This window comes from Balearica regulorum, chromosome 7 (genome assembly GCF_011004875.1).
Source record: "Balearica regulorum gibbericeps isolate bBalReg1 chromosome 7, bBalReg1.pri, whole genome shotgun sequence".
In the NCBI taxonomy this organism is placed as follows: Eukaryota; Metazoa; Chordata; class Aves; order Gruiformes; family Gruidae; genus Balearica; species Balearica regulorum.
Window position 1 is genome coordinate 17710601 of NC_046190.1, and position 20744 is coordinate 17731344.

Genomic DNA, 20744 nt, shown 5'->3' on the forward strand with positions numbered 1-20744 from the left:
TAGCCGTATATAAAAACACGTTCTAAAGGTGTTAAAGGGGAGTGGTGGTCCCTTTCTACAACTCTAATGTAACCTATCTTACAAACCTCAAGTTGGTACAGCAAAATAGTCCTTGTTAGGTTATCCATGAGAATTCACAGTTCTGTCATGTAGCGTGCTCCCTTTATAAAGTCTTTATTTGCGTGGTTCCAAAACCATCTGTTTGCAGGACTGAGTTAAGTCTAAAAGCTTTGCATTGTTTCTGAAAAATAGGCTGAAAGAGGTGTGGACTCAGTTTATCAGCTGTATATTGAGTATTCTAATATTATAGTGAAGGAACAATCTCATACGTTTAATAGGACCATAGAATACTATAGTGGAGAGGTGATTTACAATGAGTAACTACTTTAACCAGTCAGTTATCCAAGAAATGTTCTGGCTTAGTCCAACTTTTGCAGGATATGATGGTTACTGGAAATGTGACAGAATATAAATTCATTTTTTCTATTACAAACACATTTACTTTCAACCTCTCCCAACTTTATTCCATAGGAAAAGGCAGGTGCTAAACTGCGTCAAGGTCAAACCCAGAATAAGGAAGTGATTCAGGAATATATTGCTGGGGCAGACAGCATTGCAGAAGATCCAGCAACCAGGGATTATGTTGTCATGCGAGCTCGGATGATGGCAGCAAAGTCAGTTTACTGGAAATATGAAAAAATATTTAAAAGCAATTTATCTTTTTTTGTTATATAGTGCTTTTGCCAAAATTTATCTATTTTTGACATCTTCATTTTGAATTGTTAATTGCAGAGTAATTGTGACATTGAAGTGACTGTTCTTTCTGCTTTTGTCAGGTTGCTGGGAGCACTTTGTTGCTGCATTTGTGACCCAGGTGTAAATACTGTTACTCAAGAAATAAAGCCAGCTGAATCATTAGCTCAGCTACTGCTTTTCCACTTGAATTCTAAATCTGCCTTGCAGAGGATTAGTGTTGCGTTAGTAATCTGTGAGTGGGCAGCCTTGCAAAAGGTAGGATGTTTCTGCAGCAAAAATAAATTTTACTTACTATCTTAACCCACAGCTTGTCATCTGCTACTTGAAATAAAATTTCAGTTGATAAGTTAAAATGGTATTTATACATCTAAATACTAAAATCCTGATTGTTAGACAATGGAGGAATATATTACTCTGTAGTTAAAAAGCCAACTGTCAGAACTATGAATCAGTAAATATGTTCACATTTTTTCTACAAATAAGTCTGTTCTCAAGATGCACGTTATCTAAGATCAATGCTTCCTTTTAACGTGACTGTCTTATCTGTATTCGCTATAACTTCTGTTCTAGTGGCAGACTGAAGGTTTTGTTCATAATCTTTAATATTCTCGGTTGCAAATGTTCATGGTTCCTCTGGAAACTGGATTTTTGTAGCTAGATTGCACTGTTTGGTGCCCAAAATGAACAAAAGAAATTGTGATCACTCAGAAATACAAATTATGTCTTTTCCTGTTACAGGAGTGTAGAACTGTGGCCATTTGTGTGCAGCCTCGCTTACTTGGGGTTCTTTACGAACATCTCTATTACGATGAAATTGCTGTTCCTTTTACACGAATGCAGAATGAATGTAAACAACTCATCTCGCTGTTAGCTGATGCACACGTTGACATTGGAAACAGAGTAAACTGCAGTGTATTTACAATAGATCAAGCTAATGAGCTGGTAAGTAGAGGCATGCCTGCACTTCCTTCAAATCTATTCTTGTCTTGAAATATATCTCCAGCATAATTATTACACAGACTGTAACTTTCAGACATAATGTAGTGACTTTACGCATCCTTTGACATGAGATATGTGATAGATACTTCCCACTTCCCCTGCAGCATTTAAAGACTATGCAAAAAATCAAGTAGGTAGATATTTAACAGGAGAAAAAACTGACTGTGTTCTGATTCCAAGTGTAGATTCTCTATTGAAATCTAGACAGACTAAAACAAAGCAGGCTGGAACTCCTTCAAAACCACTGTCAAAAGACTAGTACATAAACTGTGTCAATTCTAGACCTTCTCTTCCCTGACCTCCCAAGCATGTGTTTTAAACTGCGGGTTTTTTTTACTGGCTGTTCAATTGTTTTGTCTTTTTAAATGTGAAAATGTCAGTGTTAATGTGCTAATAAAAGGTAACTCTTGACATGAAAAGCTCTGTTAGCAAAAATAGAGCTGATAATGTCAGGGCTACAAATAAAAAGGTTTTTTGTCTAACCCCAAACTGGCCTCTGAAGCAGAGGGAAAAATGACTATGGACAGATGAAGTAGGATATAAATGAAGAGCTTGTGGATTTGAGAGCCTGCAAAATAAAAGGGGACTGGGGTGGGGAGGGGTGTATAGATTTGAGGAGGATGAAGGAATGGTGATGGATGTGGTGCAGCTTGTGGTGGGGGAGAAGGGGTATTAGGATTCTGGATGTGTTTGTGTATGTAACTTGGATGCTGAGGATAAGGTTAAGAATAAAAGGAGGTTTAAGTTTGTATAATGATGGCCATCATGACTATAGCATGATGGATCTTGTAATTCTCAGATGGTAGTATTCTCAGATGGTGCACAAGTCCATGGGACCCGATGAGTTGCATCCGCAGGTCTTGAGGGAACTGGCGGATGAAGTGGCCAGGCCACTCGCTCTCATATTTGAGAAGTCATGGCAGTCTGGCAAAGTTCCTGCCGACTGGAAGAGGGGGAACATAACCCCCATTTTTAAGAAGGGTAAAAAGGAAGACCCAGGGAACTACAGGCTGGTCAGTCTCACCTCCGTGCCTGGCAAGATCATGGAGCAGACCCTTCTGGAGACTATGCTCAGGCACATGGAAAACAAGGAGGTGATTGGTGACAGCCAACACGGCTTCACTAGGGGCAAATCGTGCCTGACAAACTTGGTGACCTTCTATGATGGGGTTACAGTGTCGGTGGATAAGGGAAGGGCAACTGACATCATCTACCTGGACTTGTGCAAGGCATTTGACACTGTCCCACATGACATCCTTGTCTCTAAATTGGAGAGACATGGATTCGATGGATGGACCACTGAGTGGATAAGGAATTGGCTGGATGGTCGCACTCAAAGAGTTGTGGTCAATGGCTCAATGTCCAAGTGGACAACGGTGACGAGTGGCATTCCTCAGGGGTTGGCACTGGGGCCAGCACTGTTGAACATCTTTGTCGGCGACACGGACAGTGGGATCGAGTGCACCCTCAGCAAGTTTGCCGACGACACCAAGCTGCGTGGTGTGGTCGACACGCTGGAGGGAAGGGATGCCATCCAGAGGGACCTTGACAGGCGGGAGAGGTGGGCCCATGTGAACCACATGAAGTTCAACAAGGCCAAGTGCAAGGTCCTGCACAATCCCAAGCACGATTATAGGCTGGGTGAGGAATGGATTGAAAGCAGCCCTGAGGAGAAGGACTTGGGGGTATTGATTGATGAGAAGCTCAACATGAGCTGGCAGTGTGCGCTTGCAGCCCAAAAAGCCAACCGTGTCCTGGGCTGCATCAAAAGAGGTGTGACCAGCAGGTCGAGGGAGGTGATCCTGCCCCTCTACTCTGCTCTTGTGAGACCCCACCTGGAGTACTGCATCCAGCTCTGGGGGCCCCAGTACAGGAGAGACATTGAGTTGTTGGAGCAAGTCCAGAGGAGGGCCACGAAGCTGACTGGAGGGCTGGAGCACCTCTCCTATGAGGACAGGCTGAGAGAGTTGGGGTTGTTCAGCCTGGAGAAGAGAAGGCTCCGGGGAGATCTAATTGCAGCCTTCCACTACCTGAAGGGGCCTACAGGAAAGATGGTGAGGGACTGTTCATGAGGGAGTGTAGTGACAGGACAAGGGGTAATGGGTTTAAGCTGAAGGAGGGTCGATTTAGATTAGATGTTAGAAAGAAATTCTTTACTGTTAGAGTGGTGAGGCACTGGAACAGGTTTCCCAGAAAGGTTGTGGATGCCCCATCCCTGGAAGTGTTTAAGACCAGGTTGGATGAGGCTTTGGGCAACGTGGTCTAGTGGAGGGTGTCCCTGCCCACAGCAGAGGGGTTGGAACTAGATGATTTTTGAGGTCCCTTCCAACGCAAACCATTCTATGATTCTATGTAGTAATATGCAGTAACTTAACTTGGACATATCAGTGTGTCTTTAAAGTGATAGGTAATTCTGTTTATGGGCTGAGGGAATTTTGGCAGCCAGTCTGATTATGGGTACCTTCTAAAATTAATTCCTGAGGTAAAGCCAGACACAATTATGCGAGCTCATAGTCTGTGAACTACAGGAGTTTTCATATACCTCAGCTGTTTACTTGAATGTAGTAATATGACTAGTTGACCAATGTGTGGTGGTTTGGGTTTTTTCCAAAAGATACCCATTCTGGATTAGAAGATTCATTCCATAACTACTTGCTATTTTCTGTGGCTCTCTTCTGCACCCTTTTCAGCTCTTCAAGTTTTCTTGAAATACAGACACCAAACCTACGCTGCACTGCAGTATGGGTCCTCATGCATTAGATGTAAAAATCCTGTCCTCTTCCTCGCTATTCATACACTTTGCATCCTTTGGTCATTCCAGTCATCAAGGTCATGTGGAGTAGAACTTGAGGTATCTGTAACATGAAGGAGCACAAGTCTGATAGTTGAAAGACTTGACCTGAACACTTAAAACTAAAAGGCAAAAACTAATGCACGCACCCCCTCAGACTAACCCCTTTCAACAGCTGTCATCTTTCCTTTACTTAGAAGTAACTGTCCTATCAGAATAAGTTCAACATTTCCATGATTCCACGTGGCTTTTAATCTGTTTCCTGTGAAAGATTTAAGCAATAGCAGTCAGCCAGTTGTGAGTGGGGGGAGGATATGGTCAGTCCTCCAAATACTCCGTGCTGGCTTTTTCCTTAGATTTTTATCCCAGTCTCTTTCCTTAAAAGAAAAATCAGCTTAAAAACATTTTCATGTATGGGACCTTGCACATCCCTTCTGGCATCTTGCATTTACAGCATGTTCTCCTTTGCTTGTCTGTCACGTGCTTAGATATTGCCAGAATATCTAGATATATCTGGTGGATATAGGACAATCTAAATTTGGAGGAGTACATAAATGCTTCTTTTAGCTTTGGGAATCTAGATTTGAAATGTTCATAATATGCCTGACTTTCCCCTTGAGCTGCAGTTCAAGATTCCAGAAACTACATTTTTGGAGCATTCCTCTATTTGCTGGAAAAATGGAGATGATAATACCTGGTGAAGTGACTTGTATTCTCATGTTTTCAGAGAATATCCCATTTTACAGTAAATAAAACAGATTTGTAACTCTTTCTTCCTTTTTATTAGGTTACTTCTGTTTTCAATGAAGTGACATCATCCTTTACTTTGAATCCTAAAATTCTACAACAGTTGGACAGTAAAAGACAACAAGTCCAAATGACTGTTACAGAAACAAATCAAGACTGGCAAGTTTTGCACCTGCGAGTCCATACATTTGCTGCATGTGCAGTTGTGAACTTGCAGCAGCTTCCAGAAAAGTTAAATCCTGTTATAAAACCCTTAATGGAAGCTATAAAAAAAGAAGAGAATACGCTCGTACAAAACTACGTCGCTTCATGCATAGCAAAGTTACTTCAGCAGTGTACAACAAGGTCTCCTTGTCCCAACTCAAAGATCATAAAAAATCTCTGCAACTCCCTCTGTGTGGATCCGCATCTTACCCCGCTAGCAGCATGTCCTGCACAGCCTCAGAGTAGCCAGGAAAACGCAAAAGGTATGGTATTTAAGACTGCCAAGATTCTTAAAGTATGTCTGTTTGTCTCTGAACTGTTAAAATCAGTATTTGAGAGAGTCTTGAGTGTTTTTAAAATGCCAGCAACTGAGTCTTCATTTATTTCATTTAGGTATGTTAAACTACACACTGTGCAACTAATGGTGTTTATAGTTTTCAGAAACTATGTATAAGACCTTTGTGCTAATTTTCAGTTGTTTACTGTCATTCAATTATTATCCACTTACCACATTTCATTTACGTGTGTTATGAAGCTTAGCATTCTGGTAGGGGTTGGGAGAGACCTCTGGAGATCACCTAGAGCAGGCTGCACAGGATCATGTCCAGGTGGGTTTTGAGTATCACCAGAAAAGGAGACTCCATACCCTCTCTGGGCAGCCTGTTCCAGTGCTTTGTCACCCTCAAAGTGAAGTTTTTCCTCATGTTGAGATGGAATTTCCTGTGTTTGAGTTTGTGCCCATTGCCCCTTGTCCTGTCACTGGGCACTGCTGAAAAGAATCTGGCCCCATCCTCTAGACACCCGCCTTTTAGATATTTATAAGCATTGATGAGATCCCCTCTCAGTCTTCTCCAGGCTAAACAGACCTAGCTCTCTCAGCCTTTCCTCATAAGAGATGTTCTAGTGTCCTAATCACCCTTATAGCCCTCCACTGGACTCTCTTTTCATTGAAATTGAATCAGTATGGAAATTAGAGTAGCCCGTTAGAAAACAGTGTTATGTTCCATAGGCTAATAATAAGAGAACAACAGATGAGGACAGTGTTCAAAAGGAACAAATAATCCTGGGCCTGCTATGGTCATGGATTTTCTGTAAATGACTGTCCCTTGCTAAAAATGTATCGATTGAATGAACAACGCAAATTAAGACCTTAATGCTCTAACCTGTTTTAAGGTTTGACTATTCTTTAACGAATGTGTCCTCCTTCGTCTCAGTAGAATAACATTCTTATCTGACTGAAAACTAAGCTAATTAGCATAAATAAAAACATCAACAAATCCAAAGATACTGATAGCATCTGCTATTACATCATGACAGAAGTCTTGAACTGTTTGTAAGGGACACAGAACAAAAGCTTGTTTAAACTTAACATAATGTGTTGTTTGATTTTTTTTTTTTAAATATAGAACAACTTGTGCAAACTTTCTAATTTGACTGAAGTTTTGTTACATGTATTTCTTGGTGAATAAGAATTTATGTGGCAGTTTGCACACTTAGATTTTTCTTGCCAAGTCTGTAATGTCCTCTTAACAGAGTTAACTCTATACTTAAATTTTTCCATTCTTGAGGATGATGGCATGTTGAGATCTGCAGATGACTTATAGGTAGCTATCATTTCACCTACGTTTTAAACTGCAGCTTAAATTGTTGTCAGCTAGTCTCTTTTTTTCTTCCTTTAGGGCCCAACTCTGATAAAGATGGGATGCATCATACAGTTACTAAGCACAGGGGAATAATTACACTGTACAGACATCAGAAAGCTGCTTTTGCCATCACAAGTCGGCGAGGTCCTACTCCAAAAGCTCCAAAAGCCCCAATTGCAGATCTCCCCACTGGCAGTAGTGGAAGCATTCCTACAGAACTTGATGAGGTAAACTTCAAAAACCTGTGTCTGCAACTTGCACATCCACCCCTCCCATTAGTTTGAATTCAGTGGACTTGATAGCATTGTAATAGGGATGTCCAGAATCTTTTCATGAAGAGAACTGGGTTGATGTAAAATTTTGTGATGCAAGGAGCATGTTAGTTGATAATGATGATGTTTTAAATCTTCAGTGTGTTAAGAAAATAATACTCCTGAAGCATTTTTACATTTAATGCAGGATATGAATATCTCAGTGTAAATCCGTGCAAATGGATTTCCACAAACTGTTGTGATTGTTTCCCGTTACCTGTGTTAGTGTTGGTCATATTGATGCACAATGGAAGCTCTGAAGCATTAAAACCAGTATTTGACATATGACTGGCTTTAGGATGTATGAGTGACTTCCACACTTGATCCGCTAAATTTTTTGTTACTGTTTTAATCATAAATCTTCAATGTGTTTTAATAAGATCCTAGTCAGATCATGTTCTTAATTGTTAAAATTATTTTTGTCAATTCCACTTTCTGAAGAGTGTGGGAGCAACAGAAGGGGCCTAATAACAAGTCAAGCATTGCTTTTGGGATTGGTTTTGCTAGCTGTTCTTGGTGTCCCCTATATTGACAATAGGTTCTGGAACTGGAACCAGTTGGAAAACCTCTTGCTGAAATGGACCTGTGTCAGCAAAAGCCATATCGTCAAATTTTATAGGATTTAAACAATCTGCTATAAAAGATTTTATTTTTTTAACCTGTATAAAAGTAAGTAACTTAGAAAAAAAACTGACTAGGAAATATATTGCAGGTAGCTATAAACACGATCAGAATTGAATGCCTATATAATAATGGGAGCCTCTTTGAAAATAATTGTTATTCTTAAATGTATCTGTCCTCACTACTTTAAATGGTTTAATTCTAGGCTCAGAAACCTTATGTTGTACAGAGAAGAGGAGCTGAGTTTGCCTTATCTACTATAGCTAAACATTTTGGTGCTGAAATGGCAACAGGATTACCACATCTCTGGGATGCTATGGTTGGTTCATTAAGGAACAACATTCACATAAATAATTTTGGTAATTACACTTCTGATTTAAGCTGAGGGGGCTGGTAGGCTGGGTGCAGTATATCAGTTTTAAACTGAACACCTTTTCTGTTTTTAACAGACAGAAAGTCCTTACTGGAAAAAGGAGATGTTCCTGCTCAGGAGCTAGTAAATTCTTTACAGGTTTTTGAAACAACAGCAGCTTCAATGGATACTCAGCTACATCCTCTGGTAATCATACTCCAAAGCAGCTTTCGTATGAAGCAAAAAAGTCTGTTCGTTGTCACTGTTTTAAATCTTTGTTTTGTACGGCTTCTTTTTAGATGTTTTTCTGATTTTGCTCAAATGGTGTTTTTATTGCACTTGCTAGTCTGCCTGTTCTCCAGGTCCAGTATTCTAGTCTTGATAAACGTGGAAGATGTAGCCTTCTATCTTCAGCAATTAAGCTCTTTACGCTTCAAAGCTTTTTTTTCCCTGTGTCCTATAGGATATTGAATTCTGTATTTGTTTATGCAGGTTGTAGAATAAACCACAAAAGCAGACACCTACCTGCAATTTAGATTTGGCCTTCCCTTTTCTGGATGAGATGTCCAAAGTTTAAGTTATGATAATATTTATGCTATTGTGTTACATTGAAATCAGCATCTCTACTCTCCTTCATTCTAATTCCAGATTTGATTTAATCTTTTAAATTATTTCTTTTTTACCCACCACTCAATGTAAAAGACTTAACATCTTATATGCAGTAGTAGTATCTGAACTGACTATTTCTACTCAGGAGAGAGATCCTGGAGTTAGGATAGTTTTGTAACAGCATCAGCTGAATGTAAAATACTGGGTTTCTTTAAAAAAAAAAAAAAAATAAAAATTAAGAAAGAAACAGAACAACAAAGTCACTGTTATACCTGCATCTGAATACAATTTTTAGTACTAGCCTATCTGCAGTTCTGTATTTCAGAATAAATACAGTAGTACTAGAAGAGGCATAGAGAATGGCAACAGGATGATAAAAATACATAAAAAGGCTCCCATACAATGAATAAGTAGGCCAGAACTCAGTATTGAAAGGATGGGCATAAGGAGTGGCTGTAGAATTCAGAGCAGATGGAAAAAATTCATATGGAATTGTTTCTTACCTATTTTAATAAAATACTGAAGTGATTTTAAGTGAATTCAGCATATGACATGGTAAGACTTTTTTAATATATACGTACATGTATTTTTTATATATATAGGTAGGTATGGTGTGTAGTTAATTGGTTTTGGGGGTGCTAATACTGTATACAAGTTTAAAAAAAAAAAGAATTTGAAGAAAGTCAGAGGGTTCATCAGAGCTAATACTTAAGGACTTCCACACTAGGAAAAACCTGACCATCCATTTAAGATATCTGATACAAAAACTTATTTATGCTGATGGAGGCCGGGGGGGGGGGCTGGGAAGGAGGGGAAATGTCCCTTGGGAAAATGTGAATTTCCTCTGGGCGTCTGTCTTGTCACACAGAGTTAGTAAGACTCCCAACATTGATAATTAGTCTGCCTAAACATAAATGGGATGAGTCTAGGACAAACTTGCTAGCTGGAAGGAATTCTTTAATCTATGTATCTGTATTTAAACAATAATTATATTTTTATTGAAAAAATCTGAGTACTTACACTGTATTTTCTAGTGTGAAACACTTCCTTAATTATCAAGGGCTTTTTTAATTTGCATTTTGACTAAAGCCTTAAATGTTTTGTTACTCTCTGAATTTTAACTATATTGGGAGTAATACTTGTTCAAAGTTGTCTTTTTCTGGTTCTAAACAATTAGATCTTGTTAAGAAGCCATTTCAAGCATTCTTTGGGAGGCAACAGTGACTTAAATTGTTTACTTCAAAAATAATTCAGTAATTTGTTTATAATTCATATTAACTTTCCCTCCCTTCTTCTATTCAGTTAATCCAGCATTTACCTCATCTTTATATGTGCCTTCAACATCCCAGCACTGCAGTGAGACACATGGCTGCTCGTTGTGTAGGTGTTATGAGCAAAATAGCTACCATGGAAACGATGAATATCTTCCTAGAGAAAGTTCTGCCGTGGTTGGGAGCAATAGATGACAACACCAAACAAGAAGGTGCAATTGAAGCACTTGCGTGTATCCTTGCCTGAGTATTCAAAATGCAGGAACCTCTTTGCAGTCACGTAATTTGGGGGAACAAAAACTGTTTCCTGAAAAAAAGGAGAATGGAATAAATATTAAGCTATTGTCTTCCTGTAGACAAGAAATAGAAGAAACTTTAATTTCCATTGCCTTTATTTTATCTATTGAATGTTTTGGTGGAGGTAATTTAGTTTCTCAAATCATGGAATTCACTGGGCTAAATGTAACTGGGTAGATCAGACTTTTTTCTTTTTTTTTTTTTTGTCCCCATTGCTTTCTTAGTAAAAATCTTGTTCATCTGAATGTAATGTATCAATGACTTTTACCTATTGAGTGTAAAACCTGCCAGGTATATATTGATGTCTGACAATCCTGAACTGGTTAAAACTATTTCCTTAATAACTGATCCAGGTGTAATGGAGCAGTTAGATGTTGGTATTGTTCCATACATTGTTCTTCTAGTGGTTCCGGTTCTCGGTAGAATGAGTGATCAGACAGACAGTGTACGTTTTATGGCTACTCAGTGCTTTGCAACACTAATTAGACTAATGCCTCTTGAGGTAAGCTCAGGTTGTAAGTATACCAAGTATGTGAACTGTCCTGTATTCACTTTCTCACCAGCCACAAAGTCCGAGCTTCTGGCTTATTAAACGCTGGATAAGTAACTGTTTTTATAGATGTTGAAGATGTGTCCTTTATAATGTAAAATTAGTAAAATTGGACCCTCTAAGTAACTTTTAAAGTTAATGTTAAAGTAAAATTTCTTTTTATAAAACTCATTTCAATGGCATACATGAAGTTAAAGTGTATATTCATTAGTTTTGTATGCACTGCTGCTTTTGCTAGTTTTGGCTCAAAAGTCTTGAGACTATGTGCAGTCTCCCTAGGTATGTGTGGTATAGTGTACGTAGTCAAGAGAAATGCATTAAAAAAGCAACACTGATTTAAAAGGAAAAATTGAAATAGCAGTAGTAGAAACAGTGTGGAGATAAGTACAGTTACTTATTTCTAGCTCTTAAAATCAAAAAGTCCCACCCTATGGCATTGGGCAAAATATTACATGTATTATGAACCAGTAGTGCTTAATCAGTACAGATTCGCTTCCGTTTTTCACTCCTACAACTTGCATACCTCAAACACTAATACTGCGCTTCAAGGACTACAAGATTTCTAAGTAACTAAGTAACTTATTTTTACCACAAGAAGACAGTTCAGAATTTGTTTGCATGTTTCTAATGGGAAAAAGTCAGTTTAATCTGTTTAGTATCTGTTGTTATGTCAATTTTTAATTTAGAATAATAGAACCTTAGAATCTGATAACTAGGAATCTGCCTTAAATGGAGCGCTTTCTGCATGCTTAAACTGAAATGTTGAAGAAGTTGAAAGTGAGTGAAGTAAAAATTAACTTCTGGCATGCTGCTGTTCATTCCAGTGCTATTTGTACCTGTGCCTGTCATATGCATCTAAATACAATTCTGTGGAATACATGTAGTTAAAGCTATTTTAATATAATTTAGTGAACATCTCTTTAAAATGTAGGCTACGTGTTTTATTAATTGCATACATACGCATGATCAGTTCCTCTTTCTTTTCCATAATTACTCAACTCTCCTAAGACTTCCCCTTCCAGTTAAGTTCAGAATCAGGTATTGAACTATATTAAATATGCAAACTTAGAGTGAAGTTGATTAATAATGAGAGAAAATACCAGTATTGTTGTGGGACAGTCTTTAGAATGCTAGCAATTTTAAATGTTAGGCCAAACAAGGAATTTAAATTGATAACTGTAGAGGGGTTGGAGTCATCTCGGTGGAAAAAGTAAGGGATAGATTGATAGGACTAGGGAAATAGCTGTTTTATTATTGACTCAACCATAAACATGAAAATATGACTGAGAAAAGGATTGTAAGATAAATGGTTTGACTTAATCTGTCCTGTTTTATTGATAATCAATCATGCTGTAAGTTGACAATATACTTTAACCAAATTAAGTGGCATGGTATTCACACTTCAGATGTGTTCTTTCAAAAGTGAGAGTAAGAACATTTAAACAAGTAGGCTGGTGTGTGTGTGTACAGATGTACTTAAATACCTTATTGGATAATGTATAACATGTGAAACCTGGGTTAGTTTTCTTCCTTCCTTATTAACCACATACACAGTGGAATTATTTGATAGAGGTTTTCTTCTCAGCCAGGAGCCCTCCCGAAGTGATGAGTAACTTGGGTTTTGAAGTAAAGCCGACTAAAGCTGGAGGTTGCCCAGAAAACTGGGATGACAGACATGATGATAGAAAATATCAGTGCCTCTTTTGCTACTGTGTATTATTAGCAGGCAAGAATATCTGAGCACATTTGGTCCCCAGATACAGCTGCTTTGGCCTTTTGGCCTGGTGTGGGAAGTACCTAGGAAGCCAAGGTCTGCTGCCACAAACCTGGAAGGGTTTACTTTTTTCTTCCCCAGTAGTTTCCAACTGCTTGAATTCAACCTATGGATTTCAGTATCACCTTAGATCTAATTCTGCTAACATCTGTAAGAGAAAATCCATCTAACTTTGTATGGTAGACTGTGGCTAAGGAGAAATGGGTGTCAAAGGATTCTCAAGCCAGCCAGTTAAAATCTCTGATTAGAGATAAATAGCTCAGTCTTTGTAAAATCTTAGAAGCATGACCAAGATTTCCTCTCTTCTGTGCAATTGTATCAAGCTTTTCAGAGTGATATTTGGGGCAGAATTTCTTTTGCATCCTACAACCCTGGATGAGCGGATCTGCAAGGAATCAAACAAGTATAGGACTGAGTTTGGATTTATACAATTGAGAAGATTGCAGATCTTTGCTATCTGTTTAAAATGTCTAAGCTAGTGTAGGTTATTTCTTACTGTCTGTGTGAGAATTAAGTACTGTAGCCCTTATATTACTGCTTTAAAATTATTATCCTAGGCTGGTATACCAGATCCACCAAACATGTCTGAAGAATTAATCCGAATGAAAGCTAAAGAACGTCACTTTCTGGAACAATTATTGGATGGAAAAAAACTGGAAAACTATAAAATTCCAGTACCAATCAAAGCAGAGCTCAGAAAATACCAGCAGGTAATAGCTTATACTTTTATTTTAAAAGAGAACTAAGTTCCAGTCTGATACAATTTTATGGAAGGATAGGAATTGTTCAGGTGCTGGAGTTCTTTGGGGTTTTGTTTTTCGTTTAGCTGTGTAATGTGTATCTTGGACTCCTGGGTAAGGAAGAACAAACTAAGTAATGCATGCCATTTATACTGGTTTTCTTTTAATTATATTTTCCCCTATCTCTGTATTCTGTAATTTTTCTCAGGGAATGGCCAATGGGCTGTGCCTTGCCTAGGCTGGCTGCGGCAGCTCACCACTGCGAAGCCAGGCCTCATTGTACTGTTTGGTTGCTTATGCTTCACCCTCTGCTTTGAGTGGGCTGTAGTGGGTGCCTATTATGGTGGGAAACAAGCTCATAGTTTGGCAATGATGGATGATAGAACACACAGACATTTGAACAGAAGCTTAACTAGCCAAAAGCAGTTTTTACTTCTGAGGCACACTCTTTTCCTCTGATTTCAGGATGGAGTGAACTGGCTGGCATTTCTCAATAAATACAAACTTCATGGAATTCTTTGTGATGACATGGCTTAGGAAAAACTTTACAATCAATTTGCATTCTGCAGGTGATCATTGCCTCAGGTAAGCTTAAATAACATTCTGTCTTAAAGACTAATAATAGGTTTTCTCTCTGTGGTAATGACTCTGGACATAGTTCTTGGCAGCTGGCTCTGGACCTCCCAGATGTCCCTTCCATCTCAACTATTCTGTGAAAAACAATTTTTTCAAACTTTTGATATTCTTAAAGGGCTCAGGAATATGCAAGAACAAAACTGGTGGACAGTGTTCCTCTTCCCTTCCTTGGTGGTGTGCCCTCCTACACTCACAGGACACTGGGTGGACGAAGTGGGCAAATTTTGCTCAAAAGAATATCTTAATCCTTTGCACTATACAGGACCTCCTACTGAGAGAGCAAGGTAATGTATTTTGCATTTATGACTTGGGTAGGGAGAAATATCACACACAGAATTTTGCAATTCACTTTACTGCCGCTACTGAAGCATAGTTTGTGGGCATGGTAAAACTGGTGATGGTATGTATGTAAGGAACACTTTAGTTATGATCACTTTTTTTTTTAAGATTACAACACCAGGTGAAAAGACACAATCTCATAGTGGCTTCATATGATGTTGTAAGAAATGACATTGACTTCTTCAGGTAAGAATTCGTTTGTTTTCTGTGGTTTTTTAATAGCTTTGAATTTTAAATGCTACTTAAGTCTATGTCCTTCTTTTCTAGAAATATTAAGTTTAACTACTGCATCCTTGATGAAGGCCATGTCATAAAAAATGGAAAAACAAAGCTGTCAAAAGCAGTAAAACAGCTGACTGCTAATTACAGGATAATTCTTTCTGGGACACCAATCCAGGTAACTACCTTTTTTCTTCCTAAGGAGTTGGGTGAGTAGTAGAATATAAGGAAAGAACTGATTTGCAGTCCATTTTATTTTGCTTTTCATCAGAGTTGTCTTGTTCAAAGTAGACACTGTAAAAAAGCCTTTCATAGCTGAATGCTTGAAACTACGTCATGTTTCTTTCCCAGTATACCTATGTGTAGGGGGATGGGTGCAGGATCCATGGTACTAATGGGGCTCAAAAGTTGGCAACAAGACTTCCTCTAGGACTTGTTCTTTAAGTAGCAGGCAGGGAAGGGGAGAGAGTGTTTCCTTACGCCTCCAGTGAAATTAGTAAGAAACTCAACTCTGAGAACTCCAGATTTTTGGGCTTTGTCCTAATGGCTTGTCTGTGGAGTATCTGTCTAATCCAGGATTAAGACCACTGGTGTCTCCTGGGTTTTGTTGTCCAGAAGAACTCAGGGTGTGGCTTAAGACATCAGACACTGTAGAAAGTCGATTTATATGTTAAAGTACATGCACAGGTTTTCCTGTAACATAAGCTGATGAAAGAGTCACCAAGTTCCAGGAGCTCAAAAGTATGTTGTGAAGTGTTACGTTTTTAGTATTTTATAGGCATTGTTAAATACATATGGAAATGTTTCTAAGAACTTGTAACAATTCATTACTTTTGAAAATAATTTAATGAATGTTTCTTTTATGTTCAGAACAATGTCTTAGAGTTGTGGTCGTTGTTCGACTTCCTTATGCCAGGATTTTTGGGCACTGAACGCCAATTTGCAGCTCGTTACGGCAAACCAATACTGGCAAGTAGAGATGCCCGAAGCTCCAGTCGAGAACAAGAGGCAGGTAAGGATCAAACTTTAAATCTTGGTTTTCTTGCTTTCTTCCTTTAAACGAGAACTGCTAACAAAAGGAGAAAGTGGGGACAGTTCCAACATAAGAGACTGGGGGGGAGCTGAATGCTTTGAATTTTTTTTTTTTCTGAAATACTGCTTCTGTTGCCTTCACTAGGGGTTCTTGCAATGGAAGCGCTGCACCGCCAAGTTCTGCCATTCCTGCTAAGAAGAATGAAGGAGGATGTACTGCAAGATCTTCCACCCAAAATTATTCAAGATTATTACTGTATTCTCAGTCCTCTACAGGTATGCTTAAAAAGTGGCTGGAAGCTTAGTTTTTTCAGCACAGTTAAGACCACAAAGGAAACACTTCTGTATTTCTGGGTCAATCTGATGTCAGCTCTGACATTCTCTGGGACCACAGGATGAAAAAGTGTTTCTAGTACATGTTTAAAAACTAACTTCAATCCAGTTCAAAAGAGTATTTCTCTAGCTTAATTTCTGGCATCATTCTACAAGAACGTCTAGGCATCTGTTTAAAGAATACTTTCCAAGCTGAAAGAGAATAAATTGCAAAAAGGTTCCACTGTTAATGCTGATTTTGTGCTACATATAGGGTATTTTTTGATTTATGGTAATTCAGAACTTTAAGTTGGAACTAAACGCTAAAAATGGCTGTTGTCTTCTGTTGGGGAAAACATACTCATTCTCTTGTCTGGGGCCTGGTCTACAGGTTCAGCTTTATGAAGACTTTGCCAAGTCTCGTGCCAAATGTGATATTGATGAAACAGTTTCTTCAATTTCGCTGAATGAAGAAACTGAAAAACCAAAGCTTAAAGCTACAGGTCATGTATTTCAGGTACATATTCCCTCCAGTAATTTTTACTACCTAGTTAATTCATTGCTGGTAACTGTATTTCTGGGTTTAATAAAAAATGAAAATCAAATAGTTAACTTACACATTAGTGGCCATATGATCTAGGTAAAAAATTTAGATTTTTCGATCAGACTGCCTGGAATGTGATGTATAGCTATTATGCTTAAATTATGGGTGTGTGTCTTAAGTCATATAAAACCATCTTAAATTTTTTAGTATGTTGTGCTTAACTGGTGTTCAGTTATTTTGTGGATCTTGGATACTACTCTCAATTAAAAACTAATTACCAAAAGTGCAAAACCTCAAAACAAGAGAGAACTAATTTTCATCTCATCAAGCTGGTTACACTACAAATGAAGATTCTAAAACATGAACAAAAAAGTTTCTTAAGGTTAGATCTGAATTTATGAAGGTTCATGGTCTTACTGAATTGCAGCTTAAATCTTGGCTACTTGGAAAAAATAATTCTCAAAGGCTCTGCACAGCTCCCAAACACATCTGTGCTATCCCCCACTCACGTGAAGGAGTGGGAAATGGTAGTCTGCCCTGTTCCTGTAAGAGGAACCAAGATCATTATGCTCCTAACAGTTCTTTCGTACAGTTAGAAACCTAGATTTCGTTAATATAAATGTGCAGCTTTATTTGAATGAAAATACACCGTAACATCGAAATTGTGGAATGTGGCTGACTGCCCCTATCTGTACTTATCAATTTTGTTCATCATTTTTCTGTAACTACATTGTTGCTAACCATTTCTTTGAACTTTATTTCCTAAATGATTAAAGGCATTGCAATACTTACGGAAGCTATGCAACCATCCAGCGTTAGTGTTAACGACCCAACATCCAGAATATAAAAGAATTACAGAGCAACTTGCAGCTCATAATTCATCCCTTCGAGATATCCAACATGCACCTAAGCTGTCTGCCTTAAAACAAGTAAGTAGACTTATATGTTGTGCCTTCAATTTCGTAAATGTCTCTGCTGTTGATACAATTTAGAAAGTTTTGTTTAAGACTTCCTCAATATGAAAACTCATCTGAAAACACTAGTCAAGTAGCAAATGAAATAGGCCATATACCTAAAAACCCCTTGTACTCTCTTTTTCCTCTTAATTCAAGGGGAGAGGGGAAGTGCAAGCTTGCTTCAAGGTGGTGATGTTTACATAGTTTTTGCTGCCTTGTCAAAAACCTTACTTTTATTCTGTTTTTAACTCCTGTAACCCTCTTGTTACAGAAAAACTTTTATTTACTGGAGATTATTAGCTTGATAAAGTTAAATTGTATTACATAAATTTTATTGTAAGTAAAGCAAAATGAAGAAAATGACAATTCTCTTGACTCTTACATTTTTCATAGTTTGACATTGAAGCCAAAATTTGTATTATGTCATTTAAGTGACTCGGACTTCCTTCTGTAGTTTTCCTCTTATTTCTACTTTTGACAGTCTGTCAATGTTTACATGAGATCTACTCTTATTTTGATGATACACTTTAATGCTCTTTTACTTTAAGCTGCTGCTAGACTGTGGTTTGGGGAATGGTGGATCTTCAGAAAGTGGTACAGAAGCTGTTGTGGCACAGCACAGAGTACTTATCTTCTGTCAACTTAAAAGCATGCTGGATATAGTGGAGCACGACCTTCTCAGACCTCAGTTACCTTCAGTTACTTATTTACGACTAGATGGCAGCATACCTGCTGGTCAGAGGCATTCCATTGTGTCACGGTAAGCATATCCCTTCACAACCAATATGAGGCCAACTGTAATGAACTATATTATTTATACAGTACAAAGTTTGTTGTCTTGTCTGCCTCAAAGTAGTTGAGGTTCCTAAATTCACTACTTAAATGACATTTACCATGCTTAACTTTTTTGTATGCAGGTTTAATAATGACCCATCTATAGATGTTCTTTTGCTCACCACTCATGTTGGTGGATTGGGACTTAACTTAACAGGGGCTGATACAGTAGTATTTGTGGAACACGACTGGAACCCAATGAGAGACCTGCAAGCCATGGATCGGGCACATCGCATTGGGCAGGTGAAAACCTCTTTAATTACCCATAAGTGTTTTCCCTTGCTGAACTTGTGTTTCTTTGAATTTGGGTAAGAATGGAATAATAACCAAGCTTTCATTCATACTGCTGTCTTGCAACTATGCCAGATGCTGAAGTATGTACTTATTCTATCCGCACCTCGGTGTGCCTTCTCTTTGTACTTCCTGAGCTGCTGAGGAGAGGCCAGGGACAAATCACCCTTCAGTGGAAGAAGAGACATAACTGAGATGAGGAACTGAAGGGAAGCCCCACAGGGTTGTCCTTCTCCAGTGCCTGGACAGGGAAAGAGTGACTGCTGTTAGTCCCCCTCTACAGTTGTAAAAAGCAGTGAATTCTTAACTTACTGAGTACAGATACAATTGCAGGGGCCTCTACTATCTGCTGGCATAGTTTCATTCTTTTCATCTAACATCAGTCAGACTTACTGAGTGTAATTACTGACAGGTAACTCCAAGCCAAACTGCTTCCAGACTGCCCCTGATGAATACTAAAAGGTTATGCTTTCCTGAATACCTGAGCTGATCTGTTTTAGCTAAGTGTGGGGTTTTTTTTGTTTCAGAAACGTGTTGTTAATGTCTATCGCCTGATAACCAGGGGAACTCTGGAGGAGAAGATCATGGGTCTTCAAAAGTTCAAAATGAATATTGCAAATACAGTGATCAGCCAAGAAAACGCAAGCCTACAGAGCATGGGAACAGAACAGCTTCTTGATCTGTTCACTCTTGACAAGGTAAAGAACCATTTTTACAAATACCTACCAAAAATAGAGTAAGCTCAGGCAAAAGGTTTGCTTTGAAAAATTTAATCAGACAAACATTTGAAGTCGGAATGATGAATAGTAGACAGCTCTCTGAAAAACAGGAGGAAGTAATATTTCTGCAAAAAGAATCATCAGACTTGAAGAATTTAGTATATTCCTGAAAACACTGTTCTGTATATTAATTGATTATTTTTTTTTTGGAAGGATGGAAAAACTGAAAAAGCAGATACCTCTACCTCTTCTGGGAAAGCATCAATGAAATCAGTACTCGAAAACCTTGGAGAACTATGGGATCAAGAACAGTATGACACCGAATTACAGTCTTGAAAACTTTATGCATTCATTAAAGTAACCATCATATATTTGTAATACAACTGCTGCTAGTTCACATTTTTTTTTCTGCTGATATTCAGCAAACTTCAAAGCATATATAGTGAACCTTTAGCTTAATGTGTAAATAGACTTATTGAAAGAAGAATCTTCAGAGTGGCACTGAGTAGTGTCACCCATTTCACTGGGGAGTTATTCTGTCTTAAACGTTTGCACTGTATAAAAACTTTAACTGTAAACATTGTGAAGTGGTTTGAATTTTACTTGTTCTCAACGGCTGCAAATTCTTACTTGGTAGAAGAATAAAACAAAGCAAGTTTTTACAGATGTTAACAAGTGTTACTTCTGTTTGAAGTTAAGTCCACCATTATTTCTTTCTGTATCTATAATAGTTTTGTACAGTTGTTTCAGTGAGTACTTCAGGTTGTTCAGTGTACATTTTTCTTTTAAACACAACTTGCTTTTATGGTGTATTAAAAAACAATTTTCAACTTAAACTTTCATTCAGATCATTTCAGGACTTGTATCACCAGAGGCAAAGCCCAGAAGCCTTGAAAGTATTGAATAATTAAATGGCACTAGGTATGTGTACCCACCTTTGTATATTGAGCATGAATATATTATGCTCTTCAGTCTTTTGACACCATCTTGAGAGAACAGCTGACTTGAAGTTTTTAATGTAATGAGCTATATTAAATACAGGTAATGGCCTATTTGAGGCCATGTTTGCATCCTCTTAGCAGGGGTGTACTTTTTTAATTTATCTATAAGGCTAGAACATAGCCACTTTGAGAGATGCATGTATTCAGTATGTTTCAATCCTATATATTTTTTGTAACTAAAAGAAGAAATTAAATA

The 20744-nt window shown here is 38.1% G+C and overlaps 1 protein-coding gene across 1 annotated transcript in view; it reads left to right on the forward strand.

The window, feature by feature from the left end:
- Positions 1-20037, forward strand: part of BTAF1 (B-TFIID TATA-box binding protein associated factor 1) — a 46786-nt gene extending 26749 nt beyond the window's left edge. The window contains 26 exon segments of the mRNA XM_075758209.1: positions 532-674; positions 837-1011; positions 1495-1698; positions 5334-5760; positions 7177-7367; positions 8278-8431; positions 8522-8631; positions 10336-10537; positions 10955-11103; positions 13483-13635; positions 14131-14191; positions 14194-14226; positions 14229-14250; positions 14417-14462; positions 14464-14585; positions 14749-14826; positions 14908-15037; positions 15730-15871; positions 16037-16167; positions 16595-16720; positions 17524-17676; positions 18252-18463; positions 18621-18780; positions 19356-19526; positions 19761-19871; positions 19873-20037. Of these exon segments, the coding sequence (XP_075614324.1) occupies positions 532-674; positions 837-1011; positions 1495-1698; positions 5334-5760; positions 7177-7367; positions 8278-8431; positions 8522-8631; positions 10336-10537; positions 10955-11103; positions 13483-13635; positions 14131-14191; positions 14194-14226; positions 14229-14250; positions 14417-14462; positions 14464-14585; positions 14749-14826; positions 14908-15037; positions 15730-15871; positions 16037-16167; positions 16595-16720; positions 17524-17676; positions 18252-18463; positions 18621-18780; positions 19356-19526; positions 19761-19871; positions 19873-19908 (3642 nt within the window). The 3' untranslated portion in view covers positions 19909-20037.
- The last annotated feature ends 707 nt before the right edge of the window (positions 20038-20744 follow it).